Source organism: Mustela nigripes, chromosome 3 (genome assembly GCF_022355385.1).
Source record: "Mustela nigripes isolate SB6536 chromosome 3, MUSNIG.SB6536, whole genome shotgun sequence".
Taxonomy (NCBI): Eukaryota; Metazoa; Chordata; class Mammalia; order Carnivora; family Mustelidae; genus Mustela; species Mustela nigripes.
Genome location: NC_081559.1, coordinates 55,735,673 through 55,754,841, shown reverse-complemented (window position 1 = coordinate 55,754,841; position 19,169 = coordinate 55,735,673). Strand labels below are relative to the sequence as shown.

The 19,169-nt window shown below is 34.9% G+C and overlaps 1 protein-coding gene and 1 long non-coding RNA gene across 21 annotated transcripts in view; one reads left to right on the top strand and one right to left on the bottom strand.

Annotated features, from left to right (window-relative positions):
• The window catches only part of BAZ2B (bromodomain adjacent to zinc finger domain 2B), a 313,348-nt gene extending 295,171 nt beyond the window's left edge, over positions 1-18,177 (top strand). For 13 of the 19 annotated variants that reach the window (XM_059394021.1, XM_059394020.1, XM_059394019.1 and 10 more), the window contains 6 exons: positions 1,062-1,372; positions 1,759-1,894; positions 5,518-5,664; positions 13,566-13,831; positions 14,094-14,237; positions 17,635-18,177. In XM_059394021.1, coding sequence (XP_059250004.1) covers positions 1,062-1,372; positions 1,759-1,894; positions 5,518-5,664; positions 13,566-13,831; positions 14,094-14,237; positions 17,635-17,788 — 1,158 coding nt within the window. In that variant the 3' untranslated portion in view covers positions 17,789-18,177. Of the gene's footprint in view, positions 1-1,061; positions 1,373-1,758; positions 1,895-5,517; positions 5,665-13,565; positions 13,832-14,093; positions 14,238-17,634 lie in introns of those variants that run through there. The other 6 variants (XM_059394023.1, XM_059394022.1, XM_059394018.1 and 3 more) reach the window with 3 other exon arrangements.
• The window catches only part of LOC132013777 (uncharacterized), a 45,676-nt gene that overhangs the window by 16,346 nt on the left and 10,161 nt on the right, over positions 1-19,169 (bottom strand). For both annotated transcript variants that reach the window (XR_009403101.1, XR_009403102.1), the window contains exons 2-3: positions 7,816-7,922; positions 7,147-7,199 (exon numbers count right to left, since the gene is read on the bottom strand). This is a non-coding gene — a long non-coding RNA (uncharacterized LOC132013777). The remainder of the gene's footprint in view (positions 1-7,146; positions 7,200-7,815; positions 7,923-19,169) is intronic.

The window sequence follows — 19,169 nt, the reverse complement described above, 5'->3', positions numbered from 1 at the left end:
GTGGGTTAAGCCGCTGCCTTCGGCTCGGGTCATGATCTCAGGGTCCTGGGATCGAGTCCCGCATCGGGCTCTCTGCTCAGCAGGGAGCCTGCTTCCCGCGCGCTCTCTCTCTCTCTCTCTCTCTCTGCCAGTCTCTCTACCTACCTGTGATCTCTCTCTGTCAAATAAATAAATAAAATCTTAAAAAAAAAAAAAACAAAAAAAAAACATGGACTTTGTTAAGGAATAGGGAATCTTGGAAGGATTTAGAGCTAAAGGATTGATATAAGCAAGCTGAGTTGTAGGATCATTTATTTATTCAATCAACATTTATGTATGTATATATATATATATATATAGAGAGAGAGAGAGAGAGATCTGTTTGCCCTATCTGCTGGAGATAAAATGACTAAAAGCAGACATGGCCCCTGCCCTCTTGGAATTTAGAGGTAGAAAAATGTTCATCACATAATCATGTGTAAACTTGTGACTACCACAAGGACATGGAGTATCATGTGGTTCTATGAGAACCTGTAACAGGGAGATTTAACCTCCAAAAGGAGGTTAAGGATGGATTTCCTGAGGAAGTAAATTTTAATACGAGAGCTACAGAATGAGTAGAGTTAAGAAGGTGTAGAGGAACAGGGGAAAAGCCATACAGACAAATGTAACAGCTTAGACAAAGCTCCTGTGGCTGAAGGAAAAATGGTAAGTACAGAAGAGTGATGGAAGAAGTGAAAATGGAAAAGAAGAACCAAGTTCAGAGACTACCGAGAATTTTCCATTTAAGTGGTCCCATGAAATAAGTATTTATTCATTCTCAAGACCTTTAGAATACTTTGCTGATTTTCATTATATCTTTCATAATATCAAAGTTATTAAATTTTCTTCTTCAAACTTTTAACTGTTTCTTTTAATTTTCTATTCTTGTTTCTACCTAGCATTAGGAAACACAAGGTAAAAACTTCCAGTAAAGATCCTTGAGATCTGCTGGTGTCTGCTGCTGTATTTTAAGTACAGGTAATTCACCCATCAGGCATTTTAAGAGGAAACCATAATAACATCATTCTCTTGATATATAGGGTTGGATGTGTCCAGAGCCTGCATCAGAAAGGGAGGACTTGGTATATTTTGAACATAAGTCATTTTCTAAATTGTGCAAGGAGCATGATGGAGAATTTACTGGCGAAGAAGAAAGCAGTGCACATGCACTAGAACGGAAGAGTGACAACCCCCTAGATATAGCTGTAACCAGGCTGGCTGATTTGGAGCGGAACATTGAGAGAAGGTATCTGAAGAGCCCCTTAAGTACCACCATTCAGATCAAACTGGATAATGTGGGCACAGTTACTGTCCCTGCTCCTGCACCATCCATTAGTGGTGATGGTGACGGGTAGGTTATTGAGATTAACTTGAAAAATTATTGTGCTTCTTTGCTAATTGGAGCCTATTTTCTATTGCCTGTTATCTATGTATCTTCTTGTATGTCTGTGATCCATATGGATCATGCTATTTGCATGGTGCTTTGTAAAAACATTTTTTTTTTGTTATGTGCGTTGATAATCCTGCAAAGTGATCTTACATTTACCTGGTTGTGACTAAGCTTTGAGGCACGTAGCCACAGTCTGTGCACTACATCAAATTTAGTTGCTTAAACCTTATTCTTATTGGCTGTTCCATGTTTTTGTCATTGCTTGGCTTTCAGTGTGATGATTGTTTCACATTCGGTGACCATAAATGTGGATATGACCTACTTAATTTTTCTATATTTCAATGCAGAATTGAAGAGGATATTGCTCCAGGGCTCAGGGTATGGAGAAGGGCATTATCAGAAGCTCGCAGTGCTGCACAGGTAGCTCTGTGCATTCAGCAGTTACAGAAATCAATAGCATGGGAAAAATCAATTATGAAAGTTGTAAGTGTTTTCATTTAAGAAATACTCTAACTAATTTACTTTGTCCTGTTTTTCCCAACCTCTAAATCTTTCTTAATTAATACATTACTTATTGTCAAAATAATGTATGCTTTGCTTGACAGTTTAATTCTTAAATACTGTTTCAGTTTGATATTTTTCTTCTTATTTTGAGCTTTTTGAAGGAAACTACCAAGTATATTATCTCTTCTTTTTAAAAGTCTTGATTCTCATTTCGTGGAATATTGTTTATAACTCTGACTAAAGTTGTTTTCTATATTCTGTTAACATAATAGTTGTTCACCTAAATATTTTGAAGACCCTTTTACTCCTGTAAACATTCAGTTGCTAACATTATCTGCTATGGACATTAACTGCGTTCTTAAAATGTCTTTATATTTCTTTCAGATTTCTTTTTTTTAATGCTAAGAAATAGATGAGTAAATACAAAATAAGCAGAGAGCTCTTAGTTTGTGTACTTGATAATCATGCATGTCATCAGAAGTAGCTAACATGAAGAATAGGTTTTTTTTTTTTAATTCTAACAATTAAAACTGGTTTATCACCTTATTTGCTTAAGCTCAAGTGGTTATCATCGTGTATATAAAGGTAGAAGGTACCTTTACCTTGTACCAGGCATCAAATACTATGTATTCAAAATAAAAGCTATAGTCCATGTAGCTTCCAGAGAGATGCTCATTTTAAATCATGTCCATGTCCCTCTTGCCTCTTATATATCAGATATAGAAATATTTATTATATGTGAACCTTTATAAATTACTTTGACATTTGCTTTTGAGTTACAGATTAGCTGTAAAATCCAAACATTTGAGATTTGTTTTTATGAATGACTAAGAGTAAAATTCCTTTCCTTAAAATAGTCATTGCCCAAAGAAAAGAAGTGATCCTTAAATATTTTTAACATTCTTTGCTTTATTTTTACCTCTAAGTTTAGACTACTCCACGCCTTACTCATTCTTAAAAATAAATTTGATTTCTTTTGTGGTTTTTCCCTTCTTCATATAAAATATCTTTGGAATAATGAACATGCAGTTTTCACAGTCTGCTCAAATTTAGGTCTTTTCCAATCCACATTACAAGTTACCATAAGATTGAAGGTACGTTCTGTTCATTTGGTAGCATTTTTACCAGGTAAAAAGAATTTTTCTTCTAAAAGTTATGATTAAAACCAGTTTTAAGGCCCCCTTGGAGAAATATACTTGGTGATATTACTAGACTGTAATGATCCTAAGATACAGAATTCTATATCAGAATGAAATTGGAACAGTTCTTGTTCTCATATACACCAAAATAGTCGTCATGATAGGGTCAGTTTTGTTATAACCTGTATATAGAAACCCAAAATTTGTTCCAAAATCTGCCTTTATATTAGTATTCTTGCTTTCTGCAATCAAAAACTTTATTTCATTTCTGACAAATTCATAAGTCTTTTTCATGTTATTAATACACATTTATCACTATTTAACTCCATCTCTTACAATTTTCATTGTTTAATATTTAATAGTACATTATTTGCTATGAAACTATCTTGAAAAGAAGGCATAGTTTCATAATCAAAGATTAATGAGCACTTTTTAACCTTTAGCTAGAAATGTAATTGTGCCTAAAATAATCCTCATAACAAGTCCTAACAGAATGTTAAAGTATTCAATGCCTTTAGAAATACCCTCTTTGCCAGAGACCAGGCTTATCATGGACAGAAAAAGCTGTCTTAATTTGCCTCCTGATAATTCTCTGCCCACAGCATGCTTTATTTTGTTGTTAATGTTAAACATAGGCAATATCCACTGTTTTATGCTCTACACTTGCTCTAACATGTTACAAGCTATTGCTGTGACTCTTTGAAAGTGTTATAAGCTTGATACCTGTCACCGTTTTTTAATACCCTTTTTTAATAAGTATCAGAAAAGAATTTTACTTTTAAATCATAAATGTGAGATGTCAGAGAGACTTTGTAGTAATTCTAGTTATCTGTTATAAAAAGTAGAATTTATTTACTGTTCATGAAACTAATTTTAACTTTTATTGGCAGGGATTTAATTATAACCTTCTAAATGTTATTTCTCAATATTTTTACAATTGAAGTTATAAAGATATAACTTAAATTTGGAGAAATAATACCATGTTAAAGTACTTAGTGATGTGGTATTAGGAAGGATCAGAAAATACTTACTGTTAGGGGCGCCATGATCCCAGGGTCCTAGGATCGAGCCCCGCATCAGGCTATCTGCTCAGCTGGGAGCCTGCTTCCTCCTTTCTCTCTGCCTGCCTCTCTGCCTACTTGTGATCTCTCTCTGTCAAATAAATAAAATCTTTAAAAAAAATAAAAAGAAAATACTTACTGTTAGAATGGCAGACTCTGCTGCTTTTGCTCTTAGTACACACAACAGTTTTAGTATTATGTATATTACATACACTTGATAGATACTTAAGCTGAATAGTGTGTATCTGCCATTTTGATAAGATTTTTAAGCTGCCATTGATGTACATATTGAGTTATATAAGACTATTTTAGACTTTCCCAGATTAAGATTTAATGTTGTATTGAAAGTTTTAACAATTAAGTTTGAAAAGTTAAGCTATTTTGTTTTTAAGTGTCTAAATATATAACTTTCAATTAGTGTAAGTGGTTTACAGTTTAAATGTTTTGCTTTTTCAAAATATTGATTACAAGTCATTTTCTACTGTGACAGTATAAGCTAAATGTCAACACAGGGTTAGTATCGACCATTTTTTAAAGCTTTCTTCAAAGTTTTTCTTTTCTAACTTTGCTTCTTTCCTTTTGTGAAACTGGTTATGCAGAGTATGTATGCATGGGGGGAGGGGAATCTCCTTACAGATTTTAAAGTTCTTAATGGTATTAGAAAATCTTTCACAGAGAAGAAATAATTTTATTTTTAGCTCTACAAAATCAGTTATGACTAAATTCTTTGATTTAATTTATTATTACCAGTTTTTTTCTCCTTCGAAATCATTTTGTAGGATTCATTTTCTGCACTTGTGACACTTGTTTGATTTAGGTTGAATTCTAAAAAGTTTTTTTGGTTTGGACACTTTTTTTTAAATCAGTCTCAAAAAGTAGATGGATAATTTAGCCAAAATATAGTGTCATCTTTTTACTGTTATATATAATTTTGATACTAACACAAGTTTCCTAATTTTGATCTTAAAAATTACTCTAACTCTTACTTGTTTCTTTCTCAGGATATCATGAGGATGCTAAGATAAGCAAAAGATGAAATGCTTTAAAAAATTAAAACACCGTGTATTAAAGCTACTCATTGCTTTATGTGCTCTAATGTCACGTTAATGATTTCATATGTTAATGTGTACATGCTTCTGAAGTGTGTGCAGGCATTCAACCTCTAGCTTTGTTCTTTGCAGTCTACCTGAAATGTGCATTTTCCCCAATTGAACTGCTCACCCCGTCATGTGGTCCATATCTGTGTAATGAGAGATACATAGATGTGTACGGCTACTGTATATTTGTTAGCAAGCGGAATGTTTGTTACTAATATAAATGAGGAATTACGGTGTGTTTAATATCCCAGTAACTAGTCTTCACAGCAGCGAGCTAATTTTAAATGATTTCTCCTATATTATAGTACTGCCAGATCTGTCGAAAGGGAGATAATGAAGAGCTGCTTCTCCTTTGCGACGGCTGTGACAAAGGCTGTCACACATACTGCCATAGACCCAAAATCACCACTATTCCAGATGGGGACTGGTTTTGTCCGGCTTGCATCGCTAAGGTGAGACTGAGCTAACACTAAACTTTCTAATTGCCAGCTCAAAATGCAGAGCTATATGGGAATTTTTTTTAAGAGATGTAATTCACAGGCAATAAAAATCCCCTTTTTAAAGTGTACAACTCAGTGGTTTTCCAAGTTGTACAACTATCACCACTATTAAATTACACAACAAATTTTTCATGACCCCTACAGAGAGTCTTTGTACCATTATCTATCATTCCCCATTCCCCGTCTCCCCTTAGCCTCTGACAACCATTAGTCTTCTTTCTGTCTCGATGGATTTACCTATTCCAGTTGTTATATATAAATCATATCATACAATATGCTGCCTTTTTACAATATGCTGCCTTCTGTGTTAGACCTCTTTCACCTAGCACAATATTTCTGGGTTCATTCATGTTCTAGCATGTATTAGTCCTTCCTTTTTATAGTCAAATGATATTCCATTCTTTCAATGTAACATATTTTGTTTATCCATTCTTCCATTGATAGACATTTGAGTTGTTTCCATATTTTGGGTATTATGAATAATGCTGCTGAGAAACATTCATACATAAGTTTTTGTATGAATAAATGTTTTCACTCATCTTGGGTATATACCTAGGAATTAAACTGCTAGACAAATGGTAATAATTGTATGTATTTTAAGTCACTTTCTGGTCACTTTTAAATGAGAAACCTGTGGAAACTCATAATGATTGATTAAAGAGAAAGGGGCGCCTGGGTGGCTCAGTGGGTTGGGCCGCTGCCTTCGGCTCAGGTCATGATCTCAGGGTCCTGGGATCGAGTCCCGCATCGGGCTCTCTGCTTGGCAGGGAGCCTGCTTCCTCCTCTCTCTCTCTCTGCCTGCCTCTCCATCTACTTATGATTTCTCTCTGTCAAATAAATAAATAAAATCTTTAAAAAAATAAATAAATAAATAAATAAATAAAAAGAGAGAAGCAATATGATCATAGCATTAGAAAGTAAGGAGTAAGAAGTGTGAAAGGATCAGCATGTGTTGAGGGCCAGAGTCTTTGTTAGGTGTTCCCTAAGTTAGTCACTCCCTTCCATGTTTAATCTCTTGGCCAATAACTTCCATTAATTATTACCAGTAACTGCCATGTCTCCATGAACTAAATTCTAAACATCCATCTATTCACTCTCTCTTTTCTTTTGGTCTACCCCCTTTCACACTCTAACTCCAACAATTCTTTGAACTCTAGTCCCTTTATCTGAAGACTTTCTCACTGTCCCTCTCGCCTTGCATGTCCTCTCTTTTCTCTAACCTTGCTTGTAATGTGTCAACATTTCATTGTCATAATCCTTGCATTCACCTTTATCCCCTTTGCCTCTCTCTCACTTGGGAAAACCATCATTCTGATTAATCCAACTCTTGACTTCCCAGCATCTATACTTTTATATCTGAATGTGGTTGGAGAAAATAGCCAGCCCTTTAAATCTGAGGCATTAAGATGGTCTTTTATGGTCCTGATAACTTACCTCCAACTCTGTCTCCATCCTTATTCTCAGCCAATGACCTTACTCCCATTTCCCTGTGATAATAGAAGGCACCAGAAGAAAATATTATACAAATTTGCCACCACATACACCATCCTTCCTGTGTCTGTGCTCACATACTCGACCTTCCCTCCTATGAACTGCTAGTGGCTCTTACAAACTCAGCTCCCAGACTTATGCGTCAGAACCCACCCCTCTCACCTTCTTAGGAGTGTGATTCCAAGAGTTCTCTTTTCTGCACCATCTGTGTTTCCTTCCCCCCTGGGTTCTTCTCATCAGCCCACTAACATGCTCCTACTCCTTCCATCTTGAGAGAACTAAATAAACAAAAACCCTCTTCTGGGCTCACCTCTTCATTGATTCACCTCCCCCTTTCTTCCCTTCCCTTTAGAGAAGAACTCGTGGGAAGTTTTCTGTTCTAGTTCTCTGATTTTTCTCCTCCAAATCACTCTTGAACTTACTCCAGTCAGATTTTCACCTCCATGGATTCTCCAAAATTGCCCTTATTGTGACCACAAATGACTTCCACATTGCTTAATTCAGTGATCAGTACTTAGGCCTCATCTAACCTATTAGGTATATTTGATAGAGTGGAACACTCCCTCTCCCTGAAACCCTGTTTCCACTTGTCTTCTAGGATATCATACTTACCTGGTTGTCTTATCTTCCTGCCTTTGCCCTTTTTCAGTCCCTTTGCTGATTTTTCTTCACTCCCTGATCTCTGAACATTGGAGCAGCTTCCTTAGCTTCAGGGTTATCTGTAAAAATGAGATAGTATTTAATTCCTAGGTTGTTTGTTTGTTTGTTTTTAAGATTTTATTTATTTAGGGGCACCAGGGTGGCTCAGTGGGTTAAAGCCTCTGCCTTCGGCTCCAGTCATGATCTCAGGGTCCTGGGATCAAGCCCCACATTGGGCTTTCTGCTCAGCAGGGAGCCTGCTTCCTCCTCTCTCTCCTCTGCCTGCCTCTCTGCCTACTTGTGATCTGTACCTGTCAAATAAATAAATAAATAAAATCATTTTTTTTAAAAAAAGATTTTATTTATTTATTAGCGAGAGGGCACTCGTGTGCATGCAAGAAGAGGAAGGGCCAAGAGAGGAGGGAAAAAATCTCAGCAGGCTCCTGGCAAAGCACGGAGCCCAACTCAGGGCTCAATCCTATGAGCCTGAGATCATGACCTGAGCTGAAACGAAGAGTTGGACGCTCAACCAACTGAGTCACCAGGTGCCCCTAAATTGTAGAGATTTTTGAAGATTAAATATGGTCATGTGTGTGAGAATTTTTATGACTTCAAAATTCTGCAACATGTATATATTAATACTTTATTATATTTTGTTTATATTTATAATATATTTTATAATTTTTATTTCTATAATCTATTTGTATTTTGTAAAATAGCAGAGGGTCCCACATGGCATTATATTCACTAATAATCACTTTTTAATTTTCATTATTTGATTATTTTGTCATATCTAATTCAGTAATAATTTTCACGGGTTGTACGTAAATTATCTTTAAGCTCCTTAACTATCAAGTTATAGAAATTTCCTCTAATGCTTTGTTAATTACTAAAAAATTCAGTCTGGTAGACTATAGGAGGTTTTATTTTCAGTAAATTTGCTTAAAATAGAATTTTGGCTATCTGTCTTGCAAGGAGTGGACTAGGAGATGTATGATCTATGATCTAATCCAAGTGCTTTATGTAGTGCAGATTTCTAAGCCTCTGCTCTCTGGTTTTTAAATGTAGTGAATTAGGCGTTTTGTTTCTTATAGCAATAAACAAATATTAAACATTTAGAGGTAATGTTTTTAAACTGTCTTTTCAGTTAATTCAGTTTTTATAAGTATGTATACTATATTGCTCTCAAATGGCCATTTATGCATATATCATTGTAAGTATTTTTACTCTGTGTATATGTATGTGCATGCCATTATATATACATATACTTTATTACATCTATATTTATTAAATTTATAGATGTATTTGTTTTTATATATATCTCACTGGACAATAGAATCAAAAAGACATATGTATATGTCTAGATATATATATATCTACACATACACATATTTATATATCCTCATAGACACATGCACATGAGGTTTCAAACTCCAATACCTATAAAAGCCAGGCAAATAACACAAAAGAGTTGGGTCTGTGACAAATAGGAAAGTTATGCCTGAATTACAATATAACAGTCATTACTCAACTCCAGCCAGGTGTTGTCATGTAAACATGTGGGCCCGACATTCCAGGATCTACCAGTATTTCAAGATTATGGATTTTTATGCATATCCTCCCAAATGTTTAGTGTTGGCAAAAAACTCAAGACTTTTTACAAGTATTATATGAGCCAAACAGCAACACATTCTGTGGGATCACAGCCTGTAAGCCACCAAGTCACAAACTTCTGGTATATAAATATATAAACAACAGAAATGTGCCCTTGTATGTGTTATCTGCTGGTCCTGCTTTAGACATACTGAAGATCCTTTTAGAATTTTGGTTATAAGAGGATAGAGAAGAAGGGTAGGGATTGGGGTTTCTCTTGTGCCAGAACAAAGTAAATCAGGCAACAGAGTAACTGTATAAAAACTTGCATTTGGGGGTGCCTGGGTAGCTCATTCGGTTAAGCAGTTAAGCATCTGCCTTCAGTTCTGGTCATGATCTCTAGGTGCTGCAATCAAGCCCCACATTTAGCTTGGCAGGGAGTCTGCTTCAGTCTCTCTTTCTCTCCCTCTATCCCTAGCCCCTGTTTGTGTTTTTTCTCTCTCTCCTTCTCTCCCTTTCAGATAAATAGGTAAAATCTTAAAAAAAAAAAAAAAAAAAAAAAAAAGCTTGCTTTTACAAGTATGTGAATGTGGGGGCGTCTGGCTGGCTCAGTCAGTGGAGCATGTGACTTTTGATCTTGGGTTTGTGAATTCGAGCCCTACAGTGGACGTAGAGATTACTTAAAAAATAAAGTCTTTAAAAAAACAGTATGTGGGCGCCTGGGTGGCTCAGTGGGTTAAGCCGCTGCCTTCGGCTCAGGTCATGATCTCAGGGTCCTGGGATCGAGGCCCGCATCGGGCTCTCTGCTCAGCGGGGAGCCTGCTTCCTTCTCTCTCTCTCTCTGCCTGCCTCTCCATCTACTTGTGATTTCTCTCTGTCAAATAAATAAATAAAATCTTTAAAAAAAAAACCAGTATGAGTATGTATACAGTGTAATGAGACAAGCTGCTAAACATTATTTAGTAAAGAAATATATAAACTTCAGTGTTTTTTTGAAACACTAAAAGTTCTTTTGATTCTGTAATTTAAATTTCATGTTTTCTGTTATTCTTATAAGTTTGTTAGAAAATGATCCCAAGTAATAATTTAGTTCACATAAGGAATAGAAGTTTTGGCCTCTTATTCATGAAATTTTATTCTTTTTTTTTTTTTAAAGATTTTATTTATTTACTTGACAGACAGAGATCACAAGTAGGCAGAGAGGCAGGCAGAGAGAGAAGGAAGCAGGCTCTCCACAGAGCAGACCCCGGGATCATGACCTGAGCTGAAGGCAGAGACTTTAACCCACTGAGCCGTCGTGATCCAGGCACCCCTGAAATTTTATTCTTCTTAAGTAATATAATTATTCAATCTAATTTAGTCTTCATTAAATGGAGTTTTTCCTCATTATATTAAGCATTCTCTTTTTTTCTTTTTCTATGACTTCAGAGTGATAGAAGTTTAGTATAATATGAAAATTCAGAGTATCAGATATTAGTGAATAAAAATTAATAAACTAAATGGAAAAGAGACTTAGTAAAACATTTTAATTATTTTAGTTAGTGACAAGGGGGAGTGATCTTTGATATGATATAGGGAAGGTATTAGATTTACAGTTTGCCTTATTATTTCAGGCAATTAAAATACCTCCTTAACTATATGTTTAGCCTCCCAATTAAAAAAAATAATAATAATTTTAATTGCTTATGGGCAATTATTTAAAAATATTACCAGAAAAGTTCATGAAATCCTCAAAGAAATTATGAAATACTCCAAAGAAATGTTTTCAGCCAAATTTATTTCAAGGATACAGCCAGCTTTAATCAGGGAAATACAAATCAAAACCACAATGAGATATCTCATACCAGTCAAAATGGCTAACATTAACAAGTCAGGAAATGACAGATGCTAGCGAGGATGCGGAGAAGGGGGAACCCTCCTACACTGTTGGTAGGAATGCAAGCTGGTGCAACCACTCTGGAAAACAGTATGGAGGTTCCTCCATATTCCTCCAAATACCACATTATTGGGTATTTACCCTAAAGATACAAACGTCGTGATCCAAAGGGGCACATGCACCCGAGTGTTTATAGCAGCAATGTCCACAATAGCCAAACTATGGAAAGAACCTGGATGTCCATCAACAGATGCAGTATATATATATACCGCATCTTCTTTATCCATATATATATATATCCATATATATATATATATATGGATATATATATATATACACTATATATATATAGTGAATACTATGCAGCCATCAAAAGAAATGAAATCTTGCCATTTGCAACAATGTGGATGGAACTAGAGGGTATTGTGCTGAGGGGAATAAGTCAATCAGAGAAAGACAGTTATCATATGATCTCCCTGATATGAGGAATTTGAGAGGCAACGTAGGGAATTTGGGGGGTGGGGAAGGAAAAAATGAAACAGGATGGGATTGGGAGGGAGACAAACCATAAGAGACTCTTAATCTCACAAAACAAACTGAGGGTTGTCGGGGGGAAGGGGGGTAGGGAGAGAGTGGTTGGGTTATGGACATTGGGGAAGGTATGTGCTATGGTGAGTGCTACGAAGTGTGTAAGCCTGACGATTCACAGACCTATACCCCTAGGGCTAATAATACATTGTATGTTAATAAAAAATGAAAAATTAAAAAAAAATACAGCCAACTTTAGATTGTGGTTGGACTGAATATCTGATACTGCAGTCTGATTTTTTTAACATTCTGCGTAAGAGAAGAAATAATTTTTTTAAAGATGGTTTTATTTACTTTAGAAAGAGAGCAACACAGGCACGCATACATAGGGGAAAGGGCAGAGAGAGTCTTAGGCCGACTCCACGCTGTGCCTGCAGGCTCAGTACAGAGCATGGAGCCAGTGGCAGGGCTCAATCTCACAACCCGGAGACCACCACACTAGCTGAAAAAGAGTCTGGTGCTTAATTGACTGCACTACCCAGCTGCCCCAAGAAGAAAAATTTTTTAAAAGAGGGTTAGCACTATTCTGGAAATGCTTATCTCTCTTCTGTGATCTATTATATTTATTATAACATTCAACTCTCAAAGTACAGACTTATTTCCCGATTTCTGAATGGGGGAGGAGGGCTCATTGTTATTTCAGTGCGCTGACTACAAGTTGTAGTTACCTTGAGTAAGGCTACATTGAGGTGTTTGTTGTTTGTTTGTTTGTTTGTTTGTTTGTTTCATGTAACTTTAGAGCTAGACTGAACTTACCAGTTGTGCAGCTTAGTTTTCTTATTTTACACATAAGATAGGACCTCACAGATATTTTTGTATGAAATCCATAGCTACTTACCGACAGAGCCATAGCTAGAATTCATATCCTTTAAATATGTCTTTATTGTTTTCCTCAAAAACAGACATCTTTCACTGATTTTTCACCATTGCTTTGTTCATACCTGGGAACCACAATTTAGTGGAACTCTTTTTATAGCAAATGTTTTTTTCCTTTATCCAGTGGATTTAATCATTTAAAAAGGATTTTTTTCTTTATTTGACACTTTGTGATCTATTTTTCATGTTTGACAGTTTTTTAATTACCTCTTCAATTGTCTTATTAATAAGCTCTGTATTTTTTGTTTATTTTCAATTTTGTTCTTAATTGTGTTCTAAAAGATAGTCCTTTTGTACCTTTAAACTCATTTGGTTAGTGACTAAAAGGATACTGCTAAATTCTGTAGTATTGAAGATGGATTACCATGAGATCAGCGTCTTCAAGTTTTAGGAATTCTTAAGATAGATTTTCATGCTTTATTAGATTTTAACCTTATGTTGTGGGAGAACAAATTAATCTCTCTTAAAAATTAAATTAGGAGGGGCACCTGGGTGGCTCAGTGGGTTAAGCCTCTGCCTTCAGCTCTGGGTCCTGGGATCGAGCCCCGCATTGGGCTCTCTGCTCGGCAGGGAGCCTGCTTCCCTCTCTCTCTGCCTGCCTCTCTGCCTACTTGTGATCTCTCTCTCTGTGTCAAATGAATAAATTAAAAAAAAATTAAATTAGTAAACTTCTAGATGAGAGATAGTATTCTTTTTGTTTGTCCTATCAGACTTTCATAATTTAGAATAATAGGAAGTCTGTAGATGGTTATCTTCCTATACCTCATTTCCTTTTTTTTTTTAAATTAAGGCAAGTGGTCAAACTCTAAAAATCAAAAAACTTCACGTCAAAGGAAAAAAGACTAATGAGTCAAAAAAAGGCAAGAAAGTAACTTTAACAGGGGATACTGAAGATGAAGACTCTGCATCTACAAATAGTTCACTAAAAAGAGGAAGCAAAGACCTGAAAAAAAGAAAAATGGAGGAAAACACTTCTGTTAACTTGTCAAAACAGGAAAGTTTTACTTCTGTTAAGAAACCTAAAAGAGATGACTCCAAAGACCTAGCTCTTTGCAGGTATTATTTCAGTTTGCATGTGCAATATATTTATAACATTTTATTTGTTTAGAAACTTTCTACTATATTAAAGGTAACTTTTTGACAATTTATATAAATAGGAAAATGTGAAGTCTATAGTATAAATAAATGAATTCATCTTTTTAAATCAATTAACTTGTACTGTTTTTACCTGAAAGATTATAAAAATTAAGTTTTTAGTAAAAATAGGTAATTCTAAAACACAGATACTGATTTCAAACACTTTTTTTTTTTTTTAAAGTATGATCCTTACTGAAATGGAAACTCATGAAGATGCATGGCCTTTTCTACTTCCTGTAAACTTGAAACTTGTTCCTGGTTATAAGAAAGTTATTAAGAAGCCTATGGATTTTTCCACAATTAGAGAGAAATTAAGTAGTGGACAGTAAGTAAATAATTTCACTTCAGTATTATTGAATGCCTAATATGTGCTGGGTACTCTTCTAGTGAGCCAAAAATATATTAATTAAAGGACCTGCCTTTGGAGAGGGTATGTGTGTGTACTTTTGTGTTTAGCTAAGATAGACTGGTATGGAAGACAAGTCCATTAAAATTGTTTAAACAATTAAAAAGCAGTATGATAAAGTTGCCTTTGACATTGGAAGGCCACCAAACCCAGCCTGAGAGGTAAAGAAAAATAAGAGGGAAGCCTCCCAAAGTAAGTAAATAACATAAGCTGGAGCTTATATTGTATATCACATGGATTTAACAAAAATTGACTGTAATTTTTTCAGGTCATTACAATATAGAGATAAAGGTCATTGGAAATGTTAAATTAAAATTTAATTTTTTAAATATTAAAAGTTAAAAGTTTTATGGGTTGCTGGAGAATCCTAAAAATGTATGTATTAAGTGTGGAAGGAAACTATTATTTTCTCCTATCTACCATATCCTCTTCGTGATCCTACCTGAAGACCAAAGTGACTTCCTGGCCACAATTACTGATATTTGTTAGGTAAAATTAAACTCAGAATAGCAGCTGTTAATGGAGTTTACTTGGTTCTGAACAGTAGCCCATTTTGGAACCCCCAAAATGAGACCATTCGCTTACAAAATAAGCTCACACAAAAGCTTTCCACATGGGAATGGCTATGTGCTGCGAGCAGTATGTGTTCTCTTCTAGGAAGAAGCTCATCTTCCTCCTTATTACTGGCTTAGCTTAATGTAATCTCTGACCATAACTTCAGGCCAAGTGACAAAAAAATACGGAGAACAAAGGAACTTTGCATTGAAAGAATATCTATAAAAGAGATTTTAATTACATTGTTACCGTTGTTATTGTAATTACCTTATAATGCAGTATGTTATCTAGTTCCTCCTGGATGTTCTTTTGGTGAAAATCACTGTGCTCCTTTATTTACATTCAGTTTCTAAGAGTTGAGTAGAACTTAACTCATAACGATCAGTGTCCGTCTCACATGTTTCAAAAGATTATGTCTGTTTTGTTTTGTTTTTTAAAAAATTGCAGAAGGGACCTGCCCAAATTCGAAAACATTTAAAACCATTAAAACTATTGATTCTAATGTAATCCAAAAAGCAGTAGCTCCTGTCTAGATATGAATTAGTTCTTTTGCTTTTTCTATCAAAACATAAGATGTTTAGGTGGGTAGCATAATGGACTTTATAATCAACATGGCCAGGACAAAGACTTTCACAGAAAGGCTTTACATATGTCTCTAGCTCCTAGCTGGAGGATGAACCTAAACCTCAAAATCCCCAAAATAAACATGAACACAGAGCTTAGACATTACCAAACATTGTTGTTCCATTTTGAGAATGAGTCCTGGTGAATGAAGGAAGTCAAAGCAGAGGCAAGCAGAGAGAGGGAAGCAGTTCTCTTTAATCTTTTTGTGACGTCTGCTCTGTGGGAAGCAAAATTTAGTAGATTCAAGCTCCTCTAACTTCAAGTTCTTTGATTTAACCCAAACTAATGAGCTAGAACCAGAACTCACAAACAGTATTTCAAATGTTTAAACTAGAATTTATCAAATAGAGGGGAGGAAGTAGTTGCTTTAATGAATCTTTCTGGGTTCCATCAACTGTGGGAATGGCGTTCGTTTCACCTAGAATCTCACCTAGAATTCTGTCCTGGATTCTGGTCTCCCTCGCATTAATCATTAACTTTTTCTTATAGTAAGGGCCAGTCTAAAGAGATAAATATTTATCAAAGTAACTTTTAAATATTTTATAGGGGCACCTGGGTGGCTCAGTGGGTTAAGCCTCTGCCTTCAGCTCAGGTCATGATCCCAGAGTCCTGGGATCGAGCCACACATCAGGCTCTCTGCTCAGCAGGGAACCTGCTTCCCCTCCCCCTTCTCTCTGCCTGCCTCTCTGACTACTTGTCATCTCTGTCAAATAAATAAATAAATAAATAAATAAAATCTTATAGATAAATAAATAAATAAATAAACAAATACTTTATAAAATTTATTCCCATACATGCTGTATGATTCCATTTATATCAAACAGACAAATCCATAGAGAAAGACCAATTAGTGGTTGCCAGGGATGGGAGAGGGAAGAATGAGAAGCAATTCCTTAATGGATATAGGGTTTCCTTTTGGGGCAATGGCAATGTTTTGCAAGTAGATAGAGGTGGTAATAATAAATGTTGTGAATGCACTAGACGGCACTGAATTGTCCACCTTAAAATGGGTAACTTTATGTTATGTGAATTTCCCCTCATTAAAAAATGATAATTCCCAGAAGAACAGGAAAATGGGTGAAGTTACCTAAGGTCTGAATTAATTCTGTGAGCTCATTACAGATAGAGAAATGTTATTTTATTACTGCACATAGGAGAAGGAAGTGAGGAGTGGAAGACTATTCAAGGTATCCCATCAAGGAAGTAATTCCACTTTTACCAAGGCTCAGAGTTTCAGTGTGTACTTCAAGGGTATTTCTAATACATAAATTATTTTAGTAGTTAGCTTACCATACATTAGAGTTAATTAAAAAATAATTTAAATTTCTAAAAGCTCTCTTTCAAAATGTATTGTTTTCACTTAGGTTGGCTTGAAAGAAACCACTCCTCTTTTACCAATGACTTTAGGCAGATTCATTCACAGTTCTGTTCTCTTTGCTCTGTTTTTACAGACAAAGATTGGGCTTATCCCACCAAAAAAGCACTGAAGCCACTGTGCTTTTTATAGAAAGGCAGGTTTTCATAATGATAAAGGGATAGAGGGTTTTTGTTTTTTTTCTTTTGGGCCGGTTTTGGATTCTCATGCTCCAATGCTTGAGTGTAGGAGCACATGTGAAGAGAGAAGAACAGAAATGGGAAATGGGTAGGAATTAATATAGCAGTATATCCTGGGATGTATGTAGAAGCTACAGGACACGTGTAACATTTTTGGTGGACAAAAAGCATTTCCATTATTTCCACTATAACTAAATAGTTTTGAATGTGGATGATAGGGTACCACAACTGGTCAGAGAAACTAATAAACCAGCCAGGTGGAATGAGTCCTGGGACAGTACACTAGGTACACAACAGGAAACTGGGTTTGGGGAAAATGCTAGTTGAAATATATCTTGATCATCAGAGAGATGTGTTTTTTCCATTTAATCTTTTAAAATACTGCCATGGTTCAGAACACATGCAATTTTTTTTACTGTTCGTCTGTAAGAGAGTATAATGTTTTATATCAGTTTAAATGTAGTTATCTTAATCTTTTTTCTTTCAGTTTTATTTTTCATTTTACCTTTTATTACCTCTTCGTTCGTTTTTAAAACAAAGCCACCCTATAAAAACAACCTCTAAATCATGTGTTTTCTTTCAGATATCCAAACCTTGAAACCTTTGCTGTAGATGTCAGGCTTGTTTTTGACAACTGTGAAACATTTAATGAAGATGATTCTGATATAGGCAGAGCTGGCCACAGTATGAGGAAGTATTTTGAAAAAAAGTGGACAGATATTTTCAAAGTGAGCTGAAGTTATAATAATCTTTTTTTTTCCTTTTAAACAAGGACAAATGAGACCAGCAATGTGAACTGTATTTACATAAATGTGCAAGGCACATACATAATGACTTTTTTTTCCTTAAAATAAGTATCACAAAAAAAAAGTATCAGAAGAATGATACCATTTTTAAAGGCTTCACTCCTACAACAACCAAGGCCCTTGGTTATTGGTTTGTGTGATTTATCAGCTAATTTAGGTAGAACAGGGAAGCACACCCAAAGAATTTTCAAAGGAAAGGGTGTTATAGTGCAATAGCAATTAAAATATATCAAATCGCACTGAATATTCAACACCAGAGCTCTAATGTGGGAAATGGTTCTCCTTTCCCTCTCAATAAATATCTATTTTTCATTTTTTTACTTTGTAGTTTATTTTTTAGTGAATGTATTTAATTTTATGAATTATTTATGATTAAACCACATCCAGAATCTTCGTTTTCTGTGAAAAGGAAGAACTAGAAAATTGCTTTAAATCTTGAAAATACAACAAGGAATGTTTTAAAATATAAAACAAAGCCAAGTTAAACTGTTTACACTGATGTGCTCTAAAAGCACCAAAAATAAACTTTACTGTAGAGTTACAAGTACATTTATATATATATAAATATATATATATATATATGTTGCTGCATCACTTGTGTAGTTAAATTGTATTTCAAGACAGTGAAGAAGAATTGACATGTATATACTGTTCATTATTGTTTATATTAAGTCTTGTTTTAAATATGTATTATGTGTATATATTGTTTGGAGACATTATTGTTTATGCCTTAGAAGGACTGTAGCATTTTATTTTAGTCTGAAGGTAATTATAGCTATACAGCTTGTACAGTAATTATCCTCTACCAACACTGTGGCGTCTCCTTGATCTTGGTAGTGCCTGCCTTTGAAACAGGGTGTAGGGGATATTAGTTTTCCATTTTTCTATTTTGTTATATAATTTTAAGCCACCAGGGCCTAAATTAAAGTATAATCATTTGTATCCATGTGGAATAAAATTGTGACAATTTCCTACACACACAGTATTTTTTCATAGAAACATTTCCTTCCCATTTGCCTTGCCTCAGAAATAAATTTAAAAAACATTTGTAACCACTGTGTTTTATCTACTGTGTGTTGTGGTGGCCTGTTGGAGGCAAATAGATCAGAATTTTTTTTGTACCTATGTAAGAGTACTTGAAGTTTTATTTAAAATCAAATGTTGTGGAAAAGGTAGCATTCTTTTTTTTAGGAGTGTTATTTTTCACTACTATGTGTGGCACGGATACAATAAAAGACTTTTACAAACTAGTTTTTTAGTTTTTCTTAATGAACCTGAATATATATTCTTTTCAAAAAGATAGTTAATTTAA